General features: G+C 35.1%; 2 protein-coding genes across 4 annotated transcripts in view; one reads left to right on the top strand and one right to left on the bottom strand.

Moving 5' to 3' along the window:
* CENPP (centromere protein P) overlaps positions 1-25501 on the bottom strand; it is a gene marked incomplete at its 5' end in the record, with an annotated part of 147597 nt that extends 122096 nt beyond the window's left edge. For both annotated transcript variants that reach the window (XM_082487990.1, XM_082487989.1), the window contains 5 exons: positions 14474-14570; positions 21753-21841; positions 23966-24054; positions 24425-24582; positions 25365-25501. In XM_082487990.1, coding sequence (XP_082344116.1) covers positions 14474-14570; positions 21753-21841; positions 23966-24054; positions 24425-24582; positions 25365-25501 — 570 coding nt within the window. The remainder of the gene's footprint in view (positions 1-14473; positions 14571-21752; positions 21842-23965; positions 24055-24424; positions 24583-25364) is intronic.
* OGN (osteoglycin) lies at positions 583-9838 on the top strand. Of its 2 annotated transcripts, none has more exons than XM_082487988.1 (6): positions 583-790; positions 5097-5181; positions 7062-7220; positions 7833-8035; positions 8624-8716; positions 9240-9838. In XM_082487988.1, the coding sequence occupies exons 1-6, from the start codon at positions 623-625 to the stop codon at positions 9408-9410; spliced, it is 879 nt and encodes a 292-aa protein (XP_082344114.1). In that variant the 5' UTR covers positions 583-622; the 3' UTR covers positions 9411-9838. The 2 variants fall into 2 exon arrangements, with proteins under 2 accessions (XP_082344114.1, XP_082344113.1); XM_082487987.1 differs by having other exon boundaries at positions 8621-8716.
* Positions 25502-27880: the final 2379 nt, after the last annotated feature.

Here is a 27880-nt window from a genome sequence, read left to right as displayed (position 1 = left end):
TACTTTAAAAGTTATTGCATGCGTATTTAAAACGTTTTTTAAATTATGTTTGTAGCCTCCTCCCCCTGCCCAGAAAAGTGTACAACCTGTAAAAATTCAGGAGGATTTAAGTTATCTTCTCTTGTTCCATTTCAAATGTAAAGACAGATTATTGTTATAGAGCATTTAGGTTTGAAAAATCATTATATTGACAACCAAGAAAAATGCATTTGAACCTCTAGTTTTTAATTAGTTCAGCTACATACACGCCAAATGTTTCATAAAATGCTTTACAAAATCCTCTTGCTATTAACAAAAATAACACAGTGGGAAACAAGCAAATTCAATTGAGATAATATTTTCCTTATTAGTTGGAAAACGTTGTTTATTATTTCCCAGTTTCTTTTCATGTTAAGACCAGTTTTTATATTGCTAGAGTCTAATTAAAGGATATCAAGAGTTAAAAGTTGTTCCATGTTCCTTATGCGTTAGAAACCCCTGCCAACTAGTCCTCTAGGCTTTAAATATTGTTTTGACGGATTGCATTTTCTTTTCCAGTCACAAAGAAAGTATTCTCCATAGTCAACACACGAGCAGATCTGCACCAGCTCAGTGAAAGCCAGATACATTGTTCTGTGCAAGAATGAAGACTTTGCAGACTACTTTTTTTTTGTTTGTGTTTGTACCTTTGGTAAATTCAGCACCACCTATACAGCAAGAATCACTACAGTTTTATGAGTATGATACAGATGTTACCATGGGAAGCCTGATCCAACAAGATTATGAAATGCATTCCAAGGATATAAGAAAGGTATTTTATTTATATTATCAGTTTAATATTTGTAACTGCTAAGCATTATATGAATAAGGTGTTACATGCATGTATGCAAGCCTTAGGGAAAAGTCTTATAATAACAGCAAAACATACAATGGTTTCAGACATGGGGAAAGCCACAAATTAAAACCACAAAAATACTACCCTTGCTACAGTTTGAGAAACCTACAAAAGACAGGCTTTCACAAATAAGACTAAAGCATCATTTTTAATTCTGCTATAGTTATGTGCCTACCGTTATAAGTTTCAAAAATGGGATATACTAGCATGCTAGCTCAACAGTTTGAGTAACATCGTATTAACACAGTAAGTTTGTTTAAAAAAAAAAGAGGGTGATTTTTTTTTAAGATTTTAATATATATATATATATATAAGTAATACTTGAAAAACTACTTTTTATTGAACATAACCTGCCAGCATAAACCACAGTTTCTCTTTTGACTTACCAAACTATCAGGTTTTTTGCCTTGGTTTTTTAGGGGTGGGTTGTTTGGGTTTTTTGCAACTCAACAGTTTAGCAGTCCTGAACTACTACAGAACGTCCAGTCCTGCAGTAGTCACCTACATTATTAACTCTTTGAGAGCCTTATAAGCAGCAATAACGACTATACCTCGTGGCACCCACCAGCACCCCCAAACGGTCAATTCTGATTTTTTTGGCTGTGTGCTCCACATACATGCTGGTTAAATTAAACATTTAAGCAGAAGACACAAAAACAGAGGAGAGTTAAATGAAGTGCAACAGCCGCAGCTGACACAGACAGTTAAAACCTTCATACCTCGCTTCAGACTGCCTCTGACAGGACCTAAATGATACACATCAAGAGAACAAGATACAACACTAATCAGGCAGAAAGACTAACAATGATTGCCCCAAGCCTAGTTCCCAAGGAAAACACCACATATTCAAACAAAGCAGTAACAACCAAGTATTAATAAATTCAAGGAAGTTTTCATTAATATTAAGTGTACTTGTTACAATAACTTAGCCTGATAAACAAGAAAAAAAGACTATAGCAAAAGATAATTAGTATAAGTAAAAAATCACAGCACATAAATAGAAAAATCACATCTGTATATCTTTTCCATATTTTGCCAATTCTACTTAAATTATAGCTTTCCACTGTTAGACCAAAAACAGCAGCTACATATTTATATTAAAATATGTCTAAGGTGTTTTTAAATCTGACATCTGCCACAGTGATGAAGTAACATGTTTCATAAACCTATGAAAAAGAGACCATTTAAACGACTCAACTAATAGGTGGCTATTCACTCACAACTGAGTAAGTTTTTTAAAAAAATACTAAAAATGTTAACTTTAACTAGTTAGGCAGAGCATCAGATGACATTCATTACTTAAACCATTCTGATAAGAATACGCTTTCAGTAAAAAGAACAATAAGGAATATACCTACAAGGAAATGGTGCCAACAGATGTGTCACAGACTAATCAAAGTCCATACTGGCAGTGCTATAAACTAGAGAGAGGTCTTCTGAAGGCCAACAGTTCTGCTTAGGATAATTCTAGGAATGCAGTCGGTCATTATTTCCATCAGGTCAGTTCTCCAATGACATGTTTTCATTGCAAAATAATAAATTAGTTCCTTATGTGCAACAAATAACATCTATACAAGATCCAGCGTTCCCAATTTAAATCATGGGATGTGCAAACAAATCTTGTATTCATTTATTGCACGAATTCTAGCTTCCAGAATATTTCAAGTGTTAACTGTAACTGAAATACACACCAACAATTTCCTCAAACATGCCCAGTCAGAAATCCATCTTGCATGACAAATTTAACTCCTTACTGTGTGCTGGAACACACAGTTAGAAAAAAGATTTTTAGTGAAAAAGATTTAGTGGAATCTATTTGTGGTAATGATCAAAAAAGTGAAGGGAACTTTAGCCTATTAGTCAGGAAAAGCTCAGCCAAGCAAAATCTATTACAATTATTATTATTTGAAACCACAGCAACCCCAGTCTTGAATAAAAATATTAGAAGTTTAAAAATACGAAACCTTAATTTCCACACAGAACAGAACCATACAATTAAAGACCATCTCATATCTGGAATAATTCATACCATTGAATATAAATTATCAGCTTTATAAACCTTTGTGTGTTACAAAGATGAATCAATTACTTTGCAGAAGTTTTAAAATGGTTAAAGTATTTGGACATAAAATGTTAATGTGGTTTTACATGGGTAAGTCATGTCTGTGGAGTAAAGTGCAGAAGACAGGTGGAATTTAAGTATGTAAGTAGGCCAATATTCCTTCAGTGCATTCCCTACATATGCAAGTAATGAACTTTCTGTGGTTAAAATCCAAACAATCTTCTGCCCTGGTATTCCACAGCTAGGAATTTTTATCGCTGACCAGGAAATACTTCCATTATATTAGTTATTTATACTACTATTTTTGGGGGTGTTGGTGGTGAGGGGAGTGGGAATCTGTTGTTTAATTTTGTGTATTTAACAGCATTCTGCAAATAATCAGTTTGGGGGTTTTTTGTTGACATTTCCCACTTGCAGAAATCAGTTTTACACTGTATTCTGCAAGGAACTCACATGTATACTCTTTCATGGATCCCACCTCAAGTAAGATACTGTACTAGAAATCTACAGCTGGTACAAATATGCTATGTCAGCAAATACAATTTTCATATAATCATATTAAAAATGCCCCTTGTGAGCCAAACATGCTACAATAGAAGTGCAGTTGTTCTATTGCAAGTCCATCTACACAGCAGACTCCACTGGCATGGATACCTCAACAAGGACTTATGTCTTCACATGCCTAATCAACATATTTATGCAATCTAAACATTTTTGCTGAAACCTTCTGTAAGATATGCTGCTTGTCTGAGTCCCCAGCTTCTCTGTACCAAATTCTGCAAAAGCTTTTATCCTGCACTGAAGTTTCACACTACAACTGCTGAGCTGTTGCCAGCATTCTAACTTGGGTATAAAAGTCTTACTAGAATAAACCAACCTAACCCAAATATTACACAGAAACAAGAGGCAAAAAAGAGCCATAGACTGGACAGACAGATGCAGGGAAGAGCCAAGGGAGAGATGATTCACAGGCTAAAAAAAGGGTCAAAATGACAGAGGCTGGCCAAGATATTTGTTTCTCAGGCTTTATGTCAAGCTTGAGGGTTTATTTTGCAGAATACAAAAATTCCCACAGTAAAATATATGCAAGCAACCAAATACTAAATAAAACAAAATTAGTATCAAAACTAACTTGACAGATAGCATTACTTTCACATTGCTCTAGTAGATGAACTATCTGTGTGCTATGTGCCTGAAGGATATGGGGGAGGGGGCATTAAAAAAACAAAACTGAAAAAAAAAATGGGTTCACTTGTGAGCACTCACAGTGTGTAAGAAGCTCTCTTCAACAGGAGACTGTACTCCTGGCAGGACCCAATGCTTAAGCACGTTTAAAGAAAAACATGTTCCACACCCAATAATGTACTTATCCCCATGTGTTTTCAATAGCAACGCAGACCAAAAAGTGTATTGTCTTACTCTGTCCTACGACTATTCCCCTTCAAAAAAGACAAGGAATGATGCTAGCCAAGCACAATTGCCACAGTCAACCTAAAAACATGCTTAACTTTAATACATGCAAATCACAGTACAGCCCAGGTCTTAAAACAGACTTAAGTGCAGTTAATGGAAGTGAATTGCTAGATTTCAGCCAATACCTGAAAGGAACATGTTTATAAACTAAGTTGTCCTGCAACTGAAAAGACGCAATGACTATTTCAACAGGGAATTCTGAATAATTTAAAATGCAAAGAAAGGTTATTTTACTAAGATTATTTGGATTAAAAAAACACAACAATTTATACTCACAAGAATCATACCAAATATTGCATGATGTGCAAAATCTATCTTCAGAACTCCTGTTTCTTTGTAGATACCCATCGTTTACATATTCCTTCCACAATACATAATCTATATTTGCTCCCTATTTTTATTTTGTCTACTGTTTTTTTCTGAAGAACTTTACTTTTCTAAAGAACACTAGCAGCAACACCTTCCCTTTTTGCCTTTCAAAGTGAATAGCTCATGTACAAGACGGATAATATATACTCTCATATAGTGGGTGACTAATGTGACTTTAAAAATTAGAAATTAAATGCCACATGGAAGTATGTAATAGGAAGCTCATTTTTAAACAACGTGCTATTTCAGATCCTTGTAATACTGTTTTTTTTTTGTTCACTGTTTGTTTTTTAAAATAATGTTTGCTCTCACACAAAGGATGGAACAAATATTTCTCTTGACACTTCCCTAAGACTGCAAGGGGATGACAGCGAACGCAACGTACCACCAACAAAGGATACAAGTAAGTTAATTCATTTGAATACTGTAACATTTAAGCTCTCCAAAAGAACATATTTTAATATGAAAATTTATATACAAAGGATGACAATGGATGTGGAAATAATCTTTTCATTTATGAATATCTTTCATATTTCCTGTGGAAAGTCTTCTAACTTCTGACGGAGCAGGCTGAAAAAATTTAAAGAATCTCAGGTAAACGCCAAATATGCAAACCACAGCTTATAAGAATCTCTACAGACTTACCCACTCATATTTCCTGTACAGATGTACCCAAGTCAAATAAGTTAGGCAAGACAACCAAAAAAAATACACACCTCAGTAAGTTCCACAGTTTAACCAAGTAATGATGAAACACAATAAAAAGATTTCTTTGAAGAACTAGTTCTTCTTACAGTTTACATCTGATGATCAGAGAGTTCAATGGTTAAAATACATCATGAACATTCTTCGCTAGCCTAAGTTTCCTACGGGCTCTGAGGTATACTGTCCAGAAATCGCCTAACAAGCCACAGTGATTTCTAAACTTGAAGGAACAACATATTTTTCTGCCAAACAGAGCATTGAAAAAAAGACACACATATTTCGTGTGTATCTGTGACCTAAACTTCCAAAAATAACTGATGATTCAGTAAGACCACCAGAGTGTCAATCTCCAAAGTTTTAATCAAGGTTAGTTATTGCCAAATAACATCTGTTAACAAGCCCTCATCAAAAGCGGAACAAATCTGTAAGAACACCAGAGCTTCTAGTTACAGACAAGCATAAAAACTGTTGCCTTTTAAATAGTGACAACATTGTTTCGCAATCACATTCCATTTCCTACACTCTAGCATATAACAAACAAGACACTAAATCAAAAGAGGCAAACGAGGCAGAACTCTAAAGGATACCAAATAGTAATATACACAAAGTTAAAGCTCAAAATCTCAATTCCATTCTATACAGCACCTCTGCAAGAAAAAAATAATTACTCTATTATACATACTGGGTTGGCTTCCCAGTATTGACTGGCTACTTCTATAACTCGTCATTGGTTGCGGAAGATCCTATTGTACTATGTAGTAATAATAAACTACCTAGCAGTGTGATACTACTCTCTACTAAACACAGACCAATTCGGAAGCTCACCAAAAATCTCACAATATAGAAAACACAGTAGATCAGATAGCAGTAGTGACAAAACTAGATTGAAAGCCATATTTGTTAAATGTATTTTAATATTGCTGTCATACAGGATTAATGCAAAGCAGAAATGACTAATAGTCTACTAATGTCTATGAGGAACAGGACAAGCCATAATGGGCTTAAACTGCATTAAAAAAAGATACAGAGTTTCTCTCACTACTTAAAATAACAGCTGTAAAAAACCTTCAGTAAAAAACTGGAACAGATTGCCTGAAGTACTTATATAATCATCATTGCTTTTATAAAAATGATTAGACAAAATAGGAGCTAGGAGTAACACAGAGTATACACGACCCTGCCAAAAATGCTCCAATGCATTTTCCATGCTCCTGCATGGACTTCTCTTTTCAAAAGAATGGTTCTAAAGGTGACAGTCAACATGGCCCAGAGCTGCAGTTGTTGTATGCACATACTCTAAGCCAACTAAGGAATGAAACTGAATTAAGGTCGACTAATAGCATTTTAAGACATGCTCAGATAAGAACAGAGAATATATACACGGAAATTACACACAAGAAAGAGAATACAAAATTCAAAAAAGTTTAGAACATTAAATATTTTCAGAACTTGATGTCAACACAATTTAAAAAATATAATTATGAGAAATCTTAAAAGATACTAGATAAAAATCTACTTTGAATATTCATGTTTAAATTAACTGAATAACTTTTAACTGTCTCCTCAATATGCTTTCAGATTTACCTACTTGCCTGCTCTGTGTGTGTTTAAGCGGATCAGTGTACTGCGAGGAAATAGACATTGAAGCTGTACCCCCACTGCCAAAGGAAACAGCATATCTTTACGCAAGGTTTAACAAAATAAAAAGGATAGCAGTCTCAGATTTTGCTGACATTAGTAAGTAATCATCAAATTTTAATTTCCGTTTACCTGATAATATATTTGTTGTCCCTTAAAAGTATGCCAAGATTACCAAAATAAGATATAATTTATCCTTTGCTAGATTTCATTAATGTGTATTACTTATTTAATTCAATGTTTGTGTTAGAACAGGAACTGTGAAGGCAATATGGAAACCCATTTTGGCCCACGTATCCATCTTAAAGTCCCCACACAATCAGAGAAAGAGCAGTTTGCTAAAAATAAAATTTAACTCTGCATCCCATCCAGTCTTAAATGACCAGGTATTATTTTTCCTCTAAATGCTCCAGGGACATCTCTCTCAGCTCTCTCACTCAATTCTATGAATATCTGAAATCATGTTGTCTCTAAGAAAAAAAAAAGGAAGGATCCAGAGTATTTTCTTTCTTGGGTTTGTTTGTTTTATAATTTAAGACCATGAGGAAATCCAAATGTGGATTTTATTCATATTTTAATAGTATTTGCATTTGTAGATTACAACTAGGATAGTGCAGCCAAAGTGTAACATTTAACATACACAACCATGCACATTTCACATGCCATTAATTATAAATTCAATACTTAGATTTTCATTTCTTTTGTGTAAAGCTACCTTGAGAAGAATTGATTTTAGTGGAAACAGGATAGAAGAAATAGAAGATGGAGCCTTTTCAAAGCTTCTGTTATTGGAAGAGCTTTCTCTTGCTGAAAATCGACTTATAAAACTTCCCGTTCTACCTCCCAAACTAACAACATTTAATGCAAATCAAAATAGAATCAAAAGCAGAGGAATCAAAGCAAATGCTTTCAAGGTAAGCAAAAGACAGTAATTTACATAACCTAAGGAAATAAAATTAGTAACCAGAATACCCAGTATACCACCAAATGATTTTTTTTTTTTGTATTTTTGTAATCTAAGAAACAAACTACAATGCAGAAGCTTTCCATGTTTTGTTTTGTTTTTAAAGCACTTTGGAATAGTAGTCCTTTGCACACCCACTCTTCTCATGTCATTTATATTAAAAAAAGTCTATGAAATATCTTACCTACTTCCTTTCTCTCTTACATGCGAAGAAAAATTCAATTCAAAATTGATGGCTCAAATACATTTCTGAGGACCACATAAATACTAGTAAACAAGGATACAGCTTTATAGTCATCTCAAGTTTTATAATCAATAAGCTGACACTGAAATTTCCGAAACATAGAAGGCCTGTTCTATGAGTTTCTTGATACAATACAATTAAACATTCAAATCAAAAGAATGTTTCATGATAAAATACTTTACACGCTTTCTATGTGATCAGAAAAAAATACTGGTGTCGTGTAACAGGCAGAAGTTACTTAACCTCAAGTAAGTAATATCAGCATTAATAATCTCTCTCTCTTTCTATCAGAAGCTGACAAATTTGGCCTACCTCTACTTAGGACATAATGCACTGGAATCTGTTCCCCTCAACTTACCGGAAAGCCTGCGTATTCTTCACCTTCAGGTATTTTTGATGCATTTCCTTAACATTCTATTACAAAGAGCCTCATCAGTTACATACTTCAAACCAAACCCACTTCAAACCAAACCCACTGTCTTTTAAAACAGTTCACACTGCAGTTGTGCTACACTTGCCTAATGCTCTTCCAAATAAAACAATGTACCTCTACTTTTATGGCCACAACCATTCAGTGTTCAGAAGTTGTTTCTTAGCTAATTACCATGGAAGAACTTTTGGTGAGTTTCTGTATATCAAGGATAGGAAGTGGTAAAAATAAGCCATAATCTTTTATCAACAATACATTTCAAACATAGATAACAACCTCTCATTGTTTATCATTACATTGATTGGTTTCAAGAGACTTGATTCCTACATATCTACATTATACACAAATCAATCCCAATGACAATAAAATGGGAGGGTAAGAGGAATAAAATTAAAGTTTGAAAATTCTTCAACATATATGGGTGTGTTTGTATGTATGTGTGTGTTTATTTACTAAAAAAAAAAATGTTTTGTTTTGCAGTACAACAATATTACTACAATCACCGATGACACATTCTGCAAATCTAATAACACACGTTACATCCGCACAAGTATGGATGAGATAAGGATGGAAGGCAATCCGATCCTCTTGGCAAAGCATGTTAATGCTTTTTCCTGCTTGAGAACATTGCCTGTAGGAACATACTACTAGCCACTACTTATGTAATTATACATGCCAAAACTTTAACATAGTAACAAAAGATCATGCTTTTTCCTCTGTTTACACATTTATATCCTCTCCCTTACTAACGTCGTTTTCCCTTTCCAGAACCTTTCACTATGTTGAAATGTGGTCCTCCTCTGAAATATCTATTTCAAAACAGCCACTTCATTTAGTAATTACAATGTCGTCCTTGCTTTCAGAATCTTTTCTGTTAATGTAAGTGTAATACACATATGCATACACATATCTTCTCAATTTTTACTTCACCACCACATATTCTTTATGTGTAGGTAAAATCATAGAAGTAACTGCTGTTTGCATTCTTTACCTGTACCCAGAACAATCACTACAATTTACCTTCAGATAAATGAAAAATATTCTTTGAGCAAGCTACAAAGGAAAAAAAACACATCTTAATCCCAATCCCAATTTTTTAATCTGAAAGGAAACATTTTCAGTTGACCTTCAAAGTGTATTGGATGAAGTTGCATAGAAAAGCAAGTTATCTTTAGAAACAGAACTTGTCAAAGCTTAACTTCATTAAAACTTCCTTAAAAACTTGGTGTATGGAAAATGAGAATAATTCCTATTTAGGCTTAGTGTACCAAGTAACATAGCAAATGGAACTTCTCAAATCTCCTTCTACTATTTCGCTTTCCAAATAATCTAAAAGTGTGTGTGTGTATATGTTGTACATGTATTTTATTTTCACACAAGGTATTTTTAATTGAAATATAGAAATTCTGCCCCGCTGTACTCACAAGAGTAATTTTTGCAACACCAGCTTCTCATTTTAATACAGCAAAGTACAGCATAGCGTAACTCCAAGTATCTGTTATTAACAGATGATGTAGACCAAGCCTTGTTCCACTGCTTTTTCTTTACAAGGAATTGTGACAATATCATTAACAGCAAAGCTAAATTAATGTTTTTACCTGTAAATAAGTAAGATTTCAGCTAGATGTCAGTGCAAAGAAACAGAATTACCCTTGTACAACAATACTTTTGCTCATTAGGGGGAAAAAACAAATCAGATCTTTAAATTAAGAAGAAAAGTTAATCCTATCATTAATTTTAAAAGTGATTACTTCAAGCATCATTTCACTCAATTACTTTAAACCACGCAGCGTATTAAAAACACAAATCAATGTGTGCAGGCCTCAACAGTCAGTTCACCTAAGACTAGACATAATTGGTACAGGATACAATGTTTTTAATTACACAACTATACATTTCTGACATTCATTTTCAGTTTCTCCCCTCAAATACCTACCGCAGGTGTAAACTCTTCAGATAAACGAATGCCAAAAGTGTGGTACTTCATACTAATTTTGAAGCTAGTATAGATTTCTAATTTGTAGAAATAGTTAAGCACCAAATGCATGATTATGTATCACTACATCTAGAATACTGATTTTATAAGATATTTTGTATTAGTTTTGTTTATCTTATTTAGCTAAGCCTTGATTTGTTAGTGCTTGTGCTATGGGGAATTAAGTGCACACTTGATTCTGAAAATACTGATGCTCTGCCACTAAGAGTGTTGAGATCTAAGTGACTTTCAGTCACTTTTTAAGTAACTATGTCAAGAATCTACTGCGGGCTTATATTTCTGGAAAGAGGATGCAAAAAAACATTTTTGCCCTGAACCCATTACCAAAGAAAAACACAGCAATCCCCAATATTTTCCTTTTAGGTTATTTGGTATTACAAGAAACAAATTCCATTGTCTTACTACAACTGAGAACAAAACCGAGTCGAGCAGTGAGAATACTACTTAGTTTTCATTTTCCTATCTAAGTCATAAAACTTTGATGTTTCCAGATTTTTAGCAAAAGTTATAAAAAAAAAACATGTAAAAATGCATTCCAACTTCAAGCAAAATTTATACTAGGAAAAAATAAAAGCCACCAGTTCCCTCATCCCTCTTTTGATAAATGCCTAAGATGGAGAAAACACAGCTAGAAGTTTAAGTGTAATAATATTACATAAGCAGTGGCCACTGATCTTGTTCTCATCACAAATCATTAGTACCAAATAAAGCTCTTTCCAGTAGATAAAGCTCTTTCCATAGGATGAGTAAATATCACCAAAACTCCTTCTATGAAAAAAATTATATGTGTATGCCCAAATATATGCACATTTACGTAATATATAAACACATGTAAACATTCTAAGACCCAACCACTACCACATTATTAATTTTACATTTAAATGTTGTATATATTTATAAAAAGTAGTAAATATAAACAGTTACACTAATTAACACTTAGTATTTTGTGAGCAAACCAAAGCAGACAACTTGTACCTTCTGAATGCCTCATTCAAGCAATAAATTATCTGATACATTTTAATTTACTTTCCCCGTTCACAGCAAGTTAACTCATTGAAACATTAAGTGAGAAGGGCTTCAGTATGCAGGTTTTTTTTCCTTTTATTTGTGTGACCGATACTAATATCAAACTGAATGTACACCATTCTATTTTTTTTCCTATCACTCATTCCTGTTCTGTATTTCCAATAAAACTTGAAAATTTTTTTCTTGTTTATCAATATCAGCTTCAACAATCCGCTCTTCCAGCAATGCCAACATGCTTCTGTTGTTCAGCCTCATAGCACACTGAGGGTGCCTCTACATCAGAAAATTATTTGCATATGTAAATCCATTTTGCAGACATAATATTTATTGTGGCAATACAGTAAGACCTGCCATACAAGTAATACCATACAAGGCTTGTGGGACACTTCACTCACCCCTTCAAAATCTACTTAAAGCACTACCTTGTAGATTTTATCAGTAGAATAGAGGAGCAGCAGCAGAGGGTAGTAACAGTATGCTCGAGTCTTGATTGTGTGTGTATGCGAAGCGTGCAAGTTGTAGACTAACCTGTTTCAGTAAAAAACCACAATTGCTAAAGCACAACGTCAGGGAGTATATAATGCAGAACACAAAATGCTTACAACTGAACATTGCTCTACTTACGCTGACCTAAATCTGCCCCTGCTTTCTAGGAAAGTCTGTTTACAATCAAATCAATGCATATTTTAAATTGCTTTTTTGCTTAATCCGAGTTATCCATCCCACCGTTTCTCTTGTTAACAGGGAAGACCGTCACTACAAAACTGCTACTTGTGATGGTCAACTTTTTAGAAATACAGTGCTGTCTAACTTTGCCTGAAACTTGCAATTGGCATTTATCTTAAACATTCATTATTATTTGAAGTATTCAATCACTTCTACGTTAGTCCTTTATTCTCAAGTACCAAAACTAACAGAAAAGAAAAATAATCTACCATTCCTGTTTTTATGATATACTGGGAGAAAACTATTAGAAGCACTGTCTATTTCTACTTAACAGCCCGGCTAATTTTCTTTTAAATAACAGCAAAGCTGTAAACACAAAACCCCACATCAAACTCATTTTTAAATGCTGTCCAAGTGTGAATATTAACAGGATACGACTTTCCAGTTGTTTTTATGCATACATTAAAAGCATACTTCTAGTCACTTCCACACAAATTACTACAGAATATTAAGTCACAAATAGACACTCTCCTTTGCAATTTGGTTATCTGAATTCTCAAATTTGATCTTTAAACCCCTTATTAATTTTCTTACCTCAGAAAGACTACTATTTCTAAATGAAATCATTACTAATGCTAGCAGAAATAAGAAGGCCTAAAAAAAGCCACATAAGGACAGAGTCAATCATACTTGATAAATACTCTCCAAAACAAGACTCGTTGCAATATTGACAAACTTATAATACGTCTTCAGTAAATTTATCTTCACACATCTTTTAGAAAAGAATATATCCCTTCATTGTTTACACTCAATGTCTGAACAAATACTTTTTAAAACTGCGTAAGACACACACAACAATTTAAAAATAATCTCCAGGCCTATCTCCATTCTATTTTTTTCATTTTTGTACTGAATTTTAGAATGAGAAATATTTACAACAGTTCACTGAATCACTGTCCCAGAAACCACAGTGACTGCTGTCACAAGGCTGATCTAAGGATCAGAAAGCATCAAGTGAAGTTGGAGAAAAATAATCAAAAAACAATACCACAAAGCCATAAAGCCCTTGGTGCTCTACCTTCTCTATGGAGGGATTAAAGAAAAGTCCTTATACAAAAACCACCAGGATTAGACAACATCAGCTTATTACTCAGCTAAGGACAGGATTTTTATATTTTTTTTTAACATCAGAAATTAGTACTTTTTTAAAATTTAATCTGGTTGATTTGATAATAGAAATTGATTCATCTAGCACAGAACTCAGAAAGGCCTAAAAGATTAAAAAAAGATAAGAAACAAAACAGTTCCCATGTCATGCTACAGCTGAAAAGTAAAGATGATCCTGAGCTTAATGACAGTAAATGCTTGAGCTAAATAAAACAGAACTAAAAAACCCACACGGAATTAAACTGCTAAACATCCTCCTCTAACGTTAAGCATCGTATCAGATGTTCTGTGTCTGTAAAACCGCAGTATTTTTACTCCAAGGATTAGTTGTTTATCTTAAAACCAGTACAAAGACAAAGCAAACAAGCCAAATCACAGTAATTTAAAACTAAGTTCAAATACTATGTTCCAGTTAAGAGTGAGCGACAGTTCATTTCCCATTCAAGTCAAATACTTCAGAACTGAAAGTGCTGTCGCGCATGCTGCCAAATTTTCAAGAGACAGATCCAGTCCTTCAGAAATAACGTTTAAATGCCAAAGACTACAATTGTTATTTTCTTTTAATTTCTTCTTTCACTTTTTATGTTAAAATGAAATGTAATACCAATGAAAAACTTTCTTACTCCCCCACAGAAAGGCATAGATAGTCTTATTTTCCCCCACATACGAGGAACACGTCAACAGCATGGTAAAAATCAAGACAAATACCAAGCAAGGACATTCTCTTCTCCACAACATACAAAATTCAGATTCCGATACTCCATTAAAGAGTTCTAATTTCACCTCCACTACTCTGTCTTAATGAGCTACTTAAAGAACTAAACAGAACACCGATATATAAAAGCCTGATAAACACTACCTTGAAATGTAGGAAAGTGCATCTACGATGTTCATACCACTCAGCATAAGATGAAAGGCTTCTGAAAAATGTTAAAAGATTTCCACGTTCTTCAGTGCTACAAAAGAAAAATATATTGTTTAACCTAAACAGTACTAGTCAGATGTACCGATTCACACTTTTTCCTTAAGGAATTTGAGATTAATATTGTTCGAATTTGAGGCCAGATATGACAAACAAAAAAAAAAATTACAACAGGAAAAAAAAAGCTGTAGTATATATATTGAAAAAAATTAAAGATTTCATTTATAAACCAGTGTTTCCAACTCCTCAGGAAGGTAAGCAGCAATGAAGTTAGTCTTAAATATAAAATGTGATAACTTGACAAAAGTCGCCTGTAAAGTCTTAATTTGACTTTGTGCTTGTTCATCTAATACTCTCGTTTTCTAAATAAATTTCAAGATGTTGCATAATAAAACTTTAACCTACAAAACTTATATGATTTAGCAATTTGCATCACTGAGCTTTGAATATTCTCGAGATCTTTGTCCTATTCAACTAAATCTTTACATGACACATTATCTGCCTCTGTCTACATGACATTCAGCTTTTCAAGATTAACCTTGAAATTTTAGTAAGCAAGAAGGCCTATTCATTAGATCATACATGGCATCTTAAATAACCTTTTGATATGCAGTTAAAACTTGATTTCTCTGCTATTAATGAAGATGGTGATATTCTCATTAATTAGAGAGGAGGCAGGATGGGGGAAGAGAGAGACCGATAAATCTGTAACTGAGAAGTGTAGTGCAGAGATCTTAGTGCCAAGCCCATTGTAAACAGGAATTAATAAGCCTGGATAGAGCTGAGCTGATTCTTGCAGAATGCCCCTCAGTATTTCTGCATTTTGGGTTCCCTCATGATTTAGCAGTTCAATTACACATGGGTAAGTTATACCTACAATGCTACACTTGCACTAATAAATTGTCTTGGAAACTGCTGTCCTGCAAAGAGCAGTGCAGAGACACCTTTGCAGGACTTGCACTTTAGCCAGTATGGATTTGGTAGAGCTTACAGCCTACATCATGAGGCTAGCATATCACTGCTATTCTGGCGAGGAAATCCTTAAATTGCAAACACTTTTTTCATCCATAGTGCCTCTGAAAACAGAAAGGTCAGCAGTAGTCATTTTACTGTCATTTCTGCAGAATTTTCAATACAAGAGATAAAGCATAAGAGACATAAAGAAAAGTTGCTATACTTTTGCTTTGCCAGTTTCAGAGTAGTCGAACAGCATCAAGTGAAAATGCTTATGCTTATGTACAACGATTCCATGCTTAGTATAATAATATTTTTCCATTTCCACTGACAATAGTTAACAGAGGCAACATTACACAGTGCCAGCTAAACCTAAGAGATTACAATTCCAGGACTTTGGTGCTTAAGTCCGGTTAAAAATACAAGCAACACCAAGGAAATACAAAATGATTCTCCACTTAGAACATAAGGAAGTTTATTTCCTACATGTATTTGTTTCACACACACAAAAGTTAAATCATTTAAGCTTCAATAGAATTTCAAAATTAAATATTCACAGTACCTAAAGAATCAAAGAAAAGCTCTGACTCCCAAAGAAGCAACAAACATCTTGGAAAATATATATGAATTTACTGCTGGAGTAATTTCCAAAGAAGTTCCAAACACTGCAAAGTACAGAATCACGGAAAGCTACATGGCTGACTGACTATCCATTCTTGCAGATGGGGAAAAATACACACAGTTTTGAAAACGGAAGCTGCTCATGATATGCAGGGATGATAACTCCTATTGAATAGGATAGCCAAACATCAGACTGAAGCTGAAGAATAACACACCACACTAACTTGGACTGAGAGATATCTGTTATTTTTCATCAGTCTACAAGTTAGTAATGATTTCGCATGCAAGAGAAGTTGCAATGCATCAAAGACTGGGGCTGGTACGCTCCCTTATGTCATGAAATTCAGTTTACAGAAGGAATTTGCAAGCAAAAATAAGCGATATGTTTTTCTACCTCAGTAACTGGCACCGCAATTACTTTCTTTCATTATACATTTACTATTTTGTCCTCCAAGCAATACCATGTTAGTTTGTATGTTAACTATGACGTATACAAGCAAAACTTTTTTAGAAGTACACCATTACATCCACTCTGAGACAGCCCAGGAAGGCAGGCAACAATAGAAGAAAGGAAACCAAGGTACTGGAAATCAGTAAGATGCAAAACTCTCTTAGAACAATTAGGATTAGAACCATTTGAATTAAGACACCTATTAGTTTAAGTATCATCACAGAAGTAGAGAGCTTGTAGAAATCAGGAACTGAACAGACCTTACCCTCTTTATTGTTAGCACCACAGCAACCATTAATGCATATATACAGCTCCTCAACTCTAATCAAAAGAGGAAAGACAGTCCATCCACTGTTACAAGGGATAATTGTATTAAAGACAGATTAGAGAAAATAGGTGGGGAGCTGGTTTGACGGGGGAAGAAGAGTTTGGTCTTGGAGGGGTTTCTTTTTAAGAAAAAAACAACAGAAAAAAATATTTATTCTTCATATTTCTAGTAATGTAAGGATCAGGATAAAGAAAGGAAAGGAGACAATATAAAAATGACAGAAACTGCCAAATAACCAACCATCCACCCAGTGTTGTCAGGGGGAGGGAGAAAAAACACTTGAAAAGCGTGTGCAGTTTATACGAAAGAAATGTGGCAAGAATGCAAAATTCCACAAAAGCTAAGTGTCAGAATACCTGAAGAAACATGATTCTTTTATCATAAGGGTGAACAGCTTCATGTCATTGTTGATATGTAGCCACAGTCAAATGAAACAGACTATTACCCACTGTAAAAAGATACCTGGCAAGCATTGCTTTGAAAAATCATAGAAACATAGAATGGTTAGAGTCGGAAAGGCCCTTAAAGGTCACCTAGTTCCAACCCCCCTGCCATGGGCAGGGACACCTCCCACTCGACCAAGTTACTCAAAGCCCCATCCAGCCTGGCCTTGAACACCTCCAGGGATAGGGCAGACACAGCTTCTCTGGGCAGCCTGTTCAAAGATTCGTTTCAATTACTGACACAGGATTTTACAAGTTAACAAAACCCGACTGAGGAATATACCTGACTTACATTTGGGAATATTTCAGAAACTTACAGAGGATTTAAATTCTACATGTAAATTTGACTTTTAATATCCTTTCTGTTTGAGATTAGCTATTCTTTTTGGATTTTCAGAACAGCTGAGAACTGAAACCTGAAGCTCTTAACAGAACAGTTGCAACAGTGTTATTACCAAGTCACTTCAGCCATTCAAAGGAGAACTGTGCCTCGAATACAGATCTATTTAATATACAGGAACGGCAACCCTTAACGTGTTACACAAACATAAACTGGAAAAAATACATGAAGCTCATTCAGATATTGAAAATGTAAAAGAAAAGCCAAACAAGTTTTATCCTAGGCTGGAAAGAACAGCATCATTAAAGGAAATTACCACAGTAGTCACAGCTGCCAACAAAATCAGGCCAAGATGAAAAAAACACTGGCAGCACGAGCAAAATTGAGTCCCTGGAAAGACGTAGACACATACTAATTTACGATAGCTGACTAGCTCTATGTCAGAAAAAAAGCTGGACAGCTTTTTTTAACCACAACTCATAATTGTACATATAAAAATCTACACACACTATAGTAAAAATCGAGACTTAGTAATGACTGCCCACATCTCACCGTCTAGTGAGCATGATTCTACACATACTGCAACACGCTTTTTCAACCTACATACATGGAAGACGGCAACACAAAACTGTTACAAAACTACATACTTAAAATTCTTTTTAAAAAACTTGGCAATTTTGATGAGTATCCACTTGTATGCAATTTAAAAGACTATCACAAACCTTGTGACCTTGTTTTTAGCATTATGTCTTTAGTTTATTTCTTTTTTCCTCTCACATTCGGCTTTAGGTGACATAGCAGATGAAAATTTTCGAGGCTAGACCGCCAAGCAAAAAAAGATAGTTTTGGCTAATAAGTTCAAAGAACCAGTTTCAAATATAAAAAAGTTAGTCTACCGATTATATCTGAGTATATACTTCTCTCATGGACTGATACAGAGTCAGCTAGATTGAAGATAGAAAACTGGTTTCAGTGTTTAGAAAGGGAGAAAATCTGTGTTGGCATGAATGGACATATATAATATACGTGGCTTTTTGTATTGGCAAGGGAGAAAGAGACTACAGAAGAGCACCATTTCAGTTAACTGTCTCATAGCACTTAAACTACCTATAAACAATACTACCTAATTAGCCTAAATTAGCCTAATTCCTAATGCTGAAGCCAACTACAACAAATGCTAAAATACCAATAAAACTTGGTATAAAATAACAAGGTCCTAACAGAGAGCATGTAAAAATTTAAGCCTCTTTTTTTCTGGAAAGAATTTAGCATTACAAAATGTCACCAGATTAAAAAAAAATAATCCACTTAGGAGCAGAAAACATCCATCTCCAAAGCCAACATCCATGTAACAGAGAAGTCATCCAAAAACAGCAAAAAGCATATTCAGGCAGAGAGTAACTCTGTATCAGGTTAAAAATCACATGCCCTTCATCCAAACACCCTTCACTTCTACGAAATAACATCAACAAAACACAAAAGTATAAGAAACTTAACTGTTGTAAAAGTATTTAAGGCTCCTTTAATATGCTCCTTTAGTTATTTTGAGAAAGGAAATCTATTTTAACTCACTACAGTATGCAAGACTTCTTGTATTAGCATATAAAACCAAAGAATTACACGTACAGATGTGGGAAGAATTCATACTTCCCCTCATTTCCAAGATACCTCGTTCAATATAATGCAGACATTTCCTAAATCCTTCACTCTGACTTATGAATTTGGTTTTCAAACTTTCTAAATACTTCTATTTGACTAAGTAATCCATGTAACAGTTAACTCGGCAATTAACGAGATTTCGTGTCAAAAAAAGAAAAAAAAAAAAAAGACTGACAAGATTTTTCATAAACATTGTGGTCCTCAACACTAATAAAGTATAACATAAGTGATAACTGGTGCAAAGGGGGCTCAAGGAAAATCCCAAAATAGAAGACTAAATATTATGATTCTATTTGCATAGGTATATTATTGTCACAACATATTTAAAAATAGGTATTACATGTTGCAGCAGTACCTGGTTGAAAACAGACTGCTGAATTTTGCTTCTTTTAAAAACATGTTACTCAAGTGTTCTAGTATTGCCTTGTTTTCTTTCAAAGCAGGATGGGCTTGGGAATTACAACTGAATGCCAAGTTTTTGACTCTGGTGCTTTTAAAGACCCTTTGCTGTCATGCATTATGAAAAATGAAGCCAAAAAAATTAGAAAGCTGAGGAGGAAAAAAATCCAGGCCAGTAGATAAACCAGAACAGAGCTAGACAGTGGATTTGGCAAGACTGGGAAAAGGAAGCAAAAGAAGGAAACAGAAACTGGTAGGGAGGCTGAAAAGAACGGACAATACAGAGGGAGACCAGATTTAGCTGGTCAATAACAGAGGCAAAGAGGGGGAAGAGGTAGGAATCAAGATTTGAAGAGCAGCTGATGGACTGAAGAATAAAGGGCTAGTTGGGAGAAGCCTGAAATTGGATACGAAAAGAGGGGATTAGGATTTAGAGTAAGAAACGAAAACTAGCTTAATAAGGGGATTGAGAAAATGAGCCACAAAGAGAGATCACATAATCAGATTAAGTCAATCTAACAGTAGGTTGCTGTCAAAACAGACATTGTCAACATACTTACTGCCTTAGATCAGCAAGAAACACTGTGATGTGGCAGGACAAGTCAAATAGAAAAAATGAAATTTGAAGAGGTTGTGGGGCGAGGCAAGGTTAGGTTCCCCCCCCCTCCCTCAAATTACTTTTTCAACCAAATGAGTACGTTGAACCTATTTTCCATGTGGCTTCAACAGTATATACACTGACACAAGGACAACAGATGGTACATGCAAATAGAGGCTAAGGAGAAAGAGCTACTTGCTTTATTGACAGCAAAGCCTTAATTCATCTTAAATCATTCATGAAAACTAGTGTTTACTTATGAATACTAGTGCAGTGTGGAAAAGGACCAGCGTAGTGAAGAGACAGGGACAAGACAGCAGTGCTCAAGCCAGGATGAAATAAAGTCTGCCACTGCTTCATCGCATTCCTTTCCAGTATGACTATTAAGCTCCAAGACACTTCTGCTGTCAGAAAATACTCATGAAAAAAACAGAGCAATTTCCTCTTCTAAATCCTGCTTCTTGAGACCACTCAACTACTATTCTCAGTTATACTACTAGCTTTAATAGATTTATGTGGAAATTCCAAAGCCTCTAAATGAAAAATTCAGCTTTCAGTACAGACTAATGAAGCCTGAGGTAACTCAACAGACCTTTGTTTTCACTCATCCATTCACTTTCACTCTCCCTCCCCGAGTCTAGAAAATAATATAAAATAAAAGAAATCACTTAAAGAACAGGATTAAGATTAGGTCAACTACCCAATAGTAATTAATAAATAACAGATTTGTTCTCAGAATAGTTTGCTAGCAGATTTCAGAGTGGAATACTGCAGACAAATAATTTGACCATTATTCATCCTGTGTACCACAAATTCACATCCTCCAGAAAATGATCAAAAAGTAGCAGTCATATGCTTAAGTTTTAGTATATACATTTTCTTAAGCCATTGCACAAACACACTATTCCAAGTTTTTAAACTATATTCTACTGTGAAAAGAAATCCTGACACAAAGAAGAGAAATGGAATGGTGAGCAGACAATTAGAAACAGGCAAGTACTGGAGAGGGGCCTCTGTATGTGCATGTTAGCCAGTAATCACCCACATTGCACATCTGCAACTCACATACACATCTGAGTAACAGTTAACATGTTGATTACATAAATTAAAATGCAATAGCTGAGATTATCTTGCTATATCTTTCTCTCAACCAAACAATTTCAAACGGCTAAAACTCATTATCATCCAAAACCTGTTTCTGTTTAACATGAATTTGTAATGGTCCTTTCAGGTCTTAAAAACTAAGTGTATTTCACCGTCTCTCCAAAAGGATACAAAGAAGGGATTAAAATTGTTTAGGTTGGGCTAGCAGTACATTACCAATCAGAGAAACTGACTGCTAGCAATTTACATGAAAACACAGTCTTGCATTTAGTATTAGATATCCCATACAACAATTTTCCTCAAAAAAACTTCACCTTACCTTGACACAAACTTGCTGACATCCGAGTCTTCTCCAGATTCCATTACAATGCTGAGATCAGTAATAGCAGCAGGCACACTCTCTTTGTTCTAGATTGGAGAAGTAACAACGCAATGTTTTAGAAATTTCTCTAGTAAGAAGAAAAAACTGTATCTATTTGCATACAAAATAGACAAAAATTATGCAAATGCTGCTAAGTACTATAATCCTTAAACCACCATTTTTTTAAACTATAGATTATAGGTGTGGACATTTTCTTCCGTTTCAACAGTATCAGTATTATCCATACAGCAAGGCTTTTGGAGTAATACCTGAAACTAGTCAGCACATAGAATATATATGTATAAAGGAAGACTTATTTATAAGAGGTTCATTTACTTCCTTTCATGTCACTTCCACTTCTTTAAATTCTTCTCATTTTCCAACATAACCCCTAGCTGCCACTTATATCAGAAAACTCAAATCATAGAATTGGAATTGGGTTGGAAAAATATAAGGTTTGATCTGAAAACCATAATAATGCTACCCTAAGTTAAAAAAAAAATAATTCCTGTTAGATTTCATTTTATTTTATAGCTTATAGTTTTGCCTGAAATTCTTGTCCCTTTTTACAATAATAACTGTTACTAAGGGATATGTGCACGATAATAAAAATTAAATGTTTCCAAATTAAAATATCTAACAACCTGTTAACCATTTATATGTATATATATCATTATAGCACATTGCAATATAATATGTTATTATATTGTATATTACAATAAATATTTGTTATAAATATTTAATATTCTTTTAAAATATATACACTTGGTAGTCTATATATCACTTAGTCTAGTGTATTCCATCAGCACTGTGGTAGTACAGGTTTTAGGCATTAATAGACGCGCGCTGCCATCCAGTGGTGCAATAGCACCACCACTGCAGCTCGAAATAAACAACATCCAGTCACTCATCTGAGCTCCACTGACACTAAAAGATGTCATCATTCTGCAGGAGCATACAGGTGAGAAATAAACATTAATCTAACCAAGACGCATTACTGATGCGGGCTATTTTCATGCTCAAAGCTAAATGCAGTTTTATCCAAGCAAGTGGTAAAATGATATCAATAGGACAAGTTTGAAGTCATGCGTGGACTTTGGAGGTTGGAGAATAACCTCATTCAGCTGAACTCATGAAGTTTCAAGTGAGGCAATCCACATGTGACTATCCAAATAGTTATTTACTAAATTCCTATATGTTTTTTCTTAAGATTAGGAAGGACATCTTTACATCTGGTCTCTCCTCACAAGTCACAACCGACAGGGCAAGAGGAAATGGCATCAAGTTGCACCAGGGGAAGTTTAGCAGAGACTTTAGGAAAAACTTCTACACTGAAAGGGTTGTCAAAGACTGGAACAGGCTGCCCCAGGAAGTGGTTGAATCGCCATCCTTGGATGTATTTAAAAGTCATCTTGATATGGTGCTCAGGGACATGGTTTAGAAGTGGGCCAGGTAGAGTTAGATAATGGTTGGACTTGGTGATCTTAAAGGTCTTTTCCAGCCATAAGGATTCTACGATTCTATAGCGATGCAGTTTTTACTGCTATCAGGTTCAATCATGTTCAATTTAAAAATTACCTTTTAAAGATGAGCTGAAAATCAAGTTTTCTTGAGAAGGAGATTTCCTGATGTCCAAAATATTATTACAAATTGTTGTACATTATTACAAATAGCAGTAGCAGCTGTTTTCCAATGCTTAGCATTTTTAATTCTGTACTAAGAATAGATTATGAAAGAGCTTCTTTGCAAAAAAACTGTAATCACTAGTGTAACTTCTGTGCAGTCCTGTGATGTAAAGGCTAGTCACACTGGCCAAGCAAATAGAAATATAACCAAGTAAAAAAACCCCGCAACTGTTCAAGTTTGTAGTGTTTTAGCTTTTCCTCAGTTCCCTCAAGAGAGGTAAGGTTTGGAATTTTCCAGTCTGCAGACCAAGACATCTGGTTATGGAAGAACACAATGAAAATTTTGTGACTGAATGTTGAACTGTTATAGGGTGAAAACAACCCACTGAGCCTCAGATTAAGGAGATTGGGGCAATCAAAACGACAAAATACCAGTTGAGGGTTTCAGCTGGAAAAGGAAGTATTGACATTTGTCCAATTGAAGCTTTGTTTGTTTGCTTGGTTGTTTGGTTTGGTTTTTTTTTTTAAACATACATTGATCTTTACCTGCGTTTCAAGAAGCTGGAATTCCAATTGAAAAGACAGGGAGTGGCAATTCCCCAATAATCTGTGCTTCTGCACTGTTCTGTTTCTACCTGTTATAAAACACAATGAAACAAAATACTTGATTATAATTCTATTGAACAGTTATTGTATTTCTTCCATTAGTCACATTTAAAGTACCAACTGATACCTTCCATCACATAAATAACAAAGTCAAGTTACACATGTTAAGGAAAAAAAACAAAACCCACAACTAACTTTACGGTACTCTTTCACTTCCCACTATGCAAAATACTATATTTACTCAGAAACTATTTTGTCAATAAAGAAACTTCTATTGTAACTCAAAATAATTGTCTTGCTGCTAACACTGAAAGTAGAAGTACAACATGCATTTGCAAATGTAATGAACAGAAACAGTATGTTCACTATAGCACCAGTAAAAGGCACAAAAATGCTTACTTTTTTCCACTGTTTGCTTGGAATGACTTGTGAACTGAATACCAGTAAATTTCATTAAAAATGAGAGATCTTTTTCTAGACTTTCAAGTTGAGCTTTCAGGTCTGATGGAGATTCATGTCCCTTAGATTCTCCCTGAAACTCTTTTTGCAATGATTTTCTAGAATGGAAAAAAAAAAAAAAACCAAAAGGGGAAAAGATCCAGCCATAAGAACAGGTTTTGTCACATCAGTACAGCAATAACATTAAATAAAAGGCACTTGTAATGTGATCTGATGATTTTCAGACCAAGATCAGTTTTCAGTGAGTCAGATTTCAGTTGGACCATATTACTAGAAACAGTAAACTATTCTAACTTACATAAATACTTTATGCTCACTGCCAGGTAGGCACAGCCTTTATTATAACTCTTGAGATTTAAGTATCCATTTCAAGTAACGTATAACAAAAATAAGCTGTTATGCCTTTACTCATCTCAATGACTTATTTTATCTATAGAGTGTACATTTACATAGAATATCAGTTAAATAATAGAAATAAAAAGACTTAACATGGCACTTCTTGAGTTTATAACTAGTTACACCTGTATAAGTCCACAGTCTTTTTTTTTTTTTTTTTAAACAAACATGCACTGAGCTGTTTCACAGCATGTAATGGGAAACATGGCCTTTGCAGTCAACGTCTTTGCAGGGCATGCACAGTAACGTACCTGATATCATGCTCTGACCTTTTTAAAAACAAACTAACCAGTCAAAATCCTAAAAAACCACCTACTACCAACAGAAGGCAGCAGAAAGAGATCAAATTTATTGTAATCTTTTACCATGTCCAAAACAAGATCAGCACTGCAAAAATAACAAGTCCTAACATAGAGGCAAAAGCTCATCCTAAACAATTTTGACAAAGAAACACTATTAATCCATCATAGGATAAAAGGCATACATTGACATTAATATCTCCTCGTCAGAGAAAAAGGTGGATTCTTGTTGGCTCTCTTCATACTTTTCAGTCAATAGTTTAATTTCTTCTTGCAGTGACTGGATTTCATCTTCATAAACTTGACAAATGCTGTTGTCCATTTCTCAGAATCAAGGTTACTAGATAAAATAAAATAAGTACATTTCTTAGGAAAAAAATACATTTTCAAAATAAATTATGTTTATCCAAGGAATTAATTTAAGAAATGTAAATATAGTGTTAGGTAATTGTTTCTCCTACCCCTCTACTTAAAATAAGACAATTCTATTATATTTTATTACTTCTGAAAACTTAAGAATTGGTACATACAATTTTTAAATATCCCAGGTAGCTTTGACAAGTATAATAATTTATACCTCTGCAAAGAATTCTAGAGCGTCAAACACTCCTGCTTGCTATGGAAGATAAAACTAACATTTAAACCTTGATATTCAGCAACCACATTTGACAGGAATTCTGTCACCAACTTGAAAACAGAATTAAGCATGCAATAAAACTCTGCTTTTAATACTACAGTAGTCTGTCATCAATGTAACTCCTACTTAAGCCCTACAAAGTCCGCTTAGAAAGACACTGGTCTGCAAGTAGACACAAGAGCAGAAAAGCCAGATAAAAATTTTGAAAAAAAAAGTCGTAGTTTTGTTGCATTAGTTCCTCAACGACTTAATTCATTGAGTCCAAATGTAACTACTAAATCAATTTTAAGACATAGAGCACTGCATAGCCTCCAAATACAGAAGGTAAATCAGAATTCTAATGCAGTCAAAGGCTTTCTTTAAGAATCTTTTTAACTAATCATGATTTCATCCAGAACTGTATTCAGCTGTTTTACATTTGCTGTAATAGAACAAGCACCTGTTCTGCAGATAGAAAGCAATCCTAATCAGATACAGAAGCCAAATCCAGCTTTGGCCAATTCACCTAACAACACACCTGATTAAATGAAGCACAGCTGTTCCTACTAACACCATAGCATAACCTGCCTTTCAACTAAACAGCAGCAGAGAGACACAAAGAAACAACCACGGTCTACAAATAATTCAAGATAGAGTTAATACTTTCAACCAGGAAAAAAAAATAATCTAGTCTTATGTATGTTTTCAAACAACCCCCGCTCTATTTGCAAGATCCACACTAACATGGTTCAATAAAAAAGGATGAGGGAGAAACAGGGGTTTGCTGGTTTATTTTATAAGAAACAGCATCTGAGTAACACATTCAAGAAAACAACATTCAAAAATGTATTTTACATTAAAAACTTACTTAGTTAATAAAGAAAGTATATGCAATCAAAGAATAGCTGAGATTGTGCCTAGTTGTGATTTCCTCTGAAATTTTAAAGCTGTCTTGTGCAATGTATGACAACAAACAAGATCAGTGGGAACGAGAAATAGAAGTTCTCCAAATTTTAATACATCCTATTAGTGGTTTGGTTTTTTTTTTGGTTTTTTTTTTTTTTTTTTAAACTGGATACACAACACAGAAAAAAGTTTTGGTCATAATAAAGAGTATGCTTGGAAAAAAGAAAAATATTACAATAGCCAGACCTTTACTCTAGCTTGTTAGCTAATTCCTCTTTTAACAGCTGGGTGCTTTGAAAACAGTAACGGAACACATATACTGCTTACAGCTATTTTAACTCAAGTGATTTTACTAGACTGCAGAAGACTGAAAGACTAGTTGTAACTTCAAAGAGCATTATCTCCAGAAATACCCATACATACTTGCAATTAAAGCATAAATTTAACGACAGTCAATCATTTCTCCTCACCCTAAGCTTACACACGCGTACGTATTTGTGCATTAACGCTAAATATTTCACACTCCTACGTACCTGCCCGTACGCACCCCTAAACACTTGCTTTTATGCTGCCACAGGAAACGTTTTCCGTAGTTTGTGAGAAACGAGCAGGCGGCGTTCCGTGTTTCGTTGCCTTCAAATCGCACAGGCTGAGGCTCACAGGTGCCAGAGGCCGACCCGGCGGCACAACACCCGCCCAAGGAGAGCGGCCTTTACTGACTAACCCCGTCTGCCCCCAGAGCCCCAGAAAGCGGAGGGGCCCCACAGACCCAACACGCGGAAGGCCGGACCTGAGGAGAGAGGCACCCGGCTCTGAGGGGGCGCGAGAGGCGCCCCACCCAGCCGGCTCGCGCGCCCCGCGCCTTCGAACTGCGCGCCCAACCAGCCGGCTGCCGTCCTGGGCGCTACCACAGCTGCCGCCTGAGCAGGGGGCGCCGGCCGCGCCTTCGTTCCCTTCTCGCCAAGCAACAGAGCCGCTTGAAGGGCGGTTTCCGAAGGCATTATTCGAGCTGGATAGCAAAAGTGCTGTTTTGTCAGCTTTTCCCGCCTCGCTCCCCCTCATTTCGTGTGGAAAATCCCCCTACTTTTCTTCCCGGTTAGTTACGCCCAAGCAGCCAGCGGTCACAAGACCCACCCCGTGTGTTCCCATCACACTTGACCGGCTGGAAACAGGAGATGG

This window comes from Vanellus vanellus, assembly GCF_965231255.1.
Source record: "Vanellus vanellus genome assembly, chromosome: 9".
Lineage (NCBI taxonomy): Eukaryota > Metazoa > Chordata > Aves > Charadriiformes > Charadriidae > Vanellus > Vanellus vanellus.
Note: the sequence above shows the minus strand (reverse complement) of the source record. Positions and strands in the feature narration are given on the sequence as shown.

What these genes read in the sequence shown, in the direction of transcription:
- OGN (XM_082487987.1), top strand. Translation starts at nt 623, where the DNA reads ATGAAGACTTTGCAGACTACTTTTTTTTTGTTTGTGTTTGTACCTTTG. An exon ending in ATTCCAAGGATATAAGAAAG is followed by an intron (nt 791 to 5,096) that starts GTATTTTATTTA and finishes TCTCACACAAAG; the next exon opens with GATGGAACAAATATTTCTCT. An exon ending in ACCACCAACAAAGGATACAA is followed by an intron (nt 5,182 to 7,061) that starts GTAAGTTAATTC and finishes ATATGCTTTCAG; the next exon opens with ATTTACCTACTTGCCTGCTC.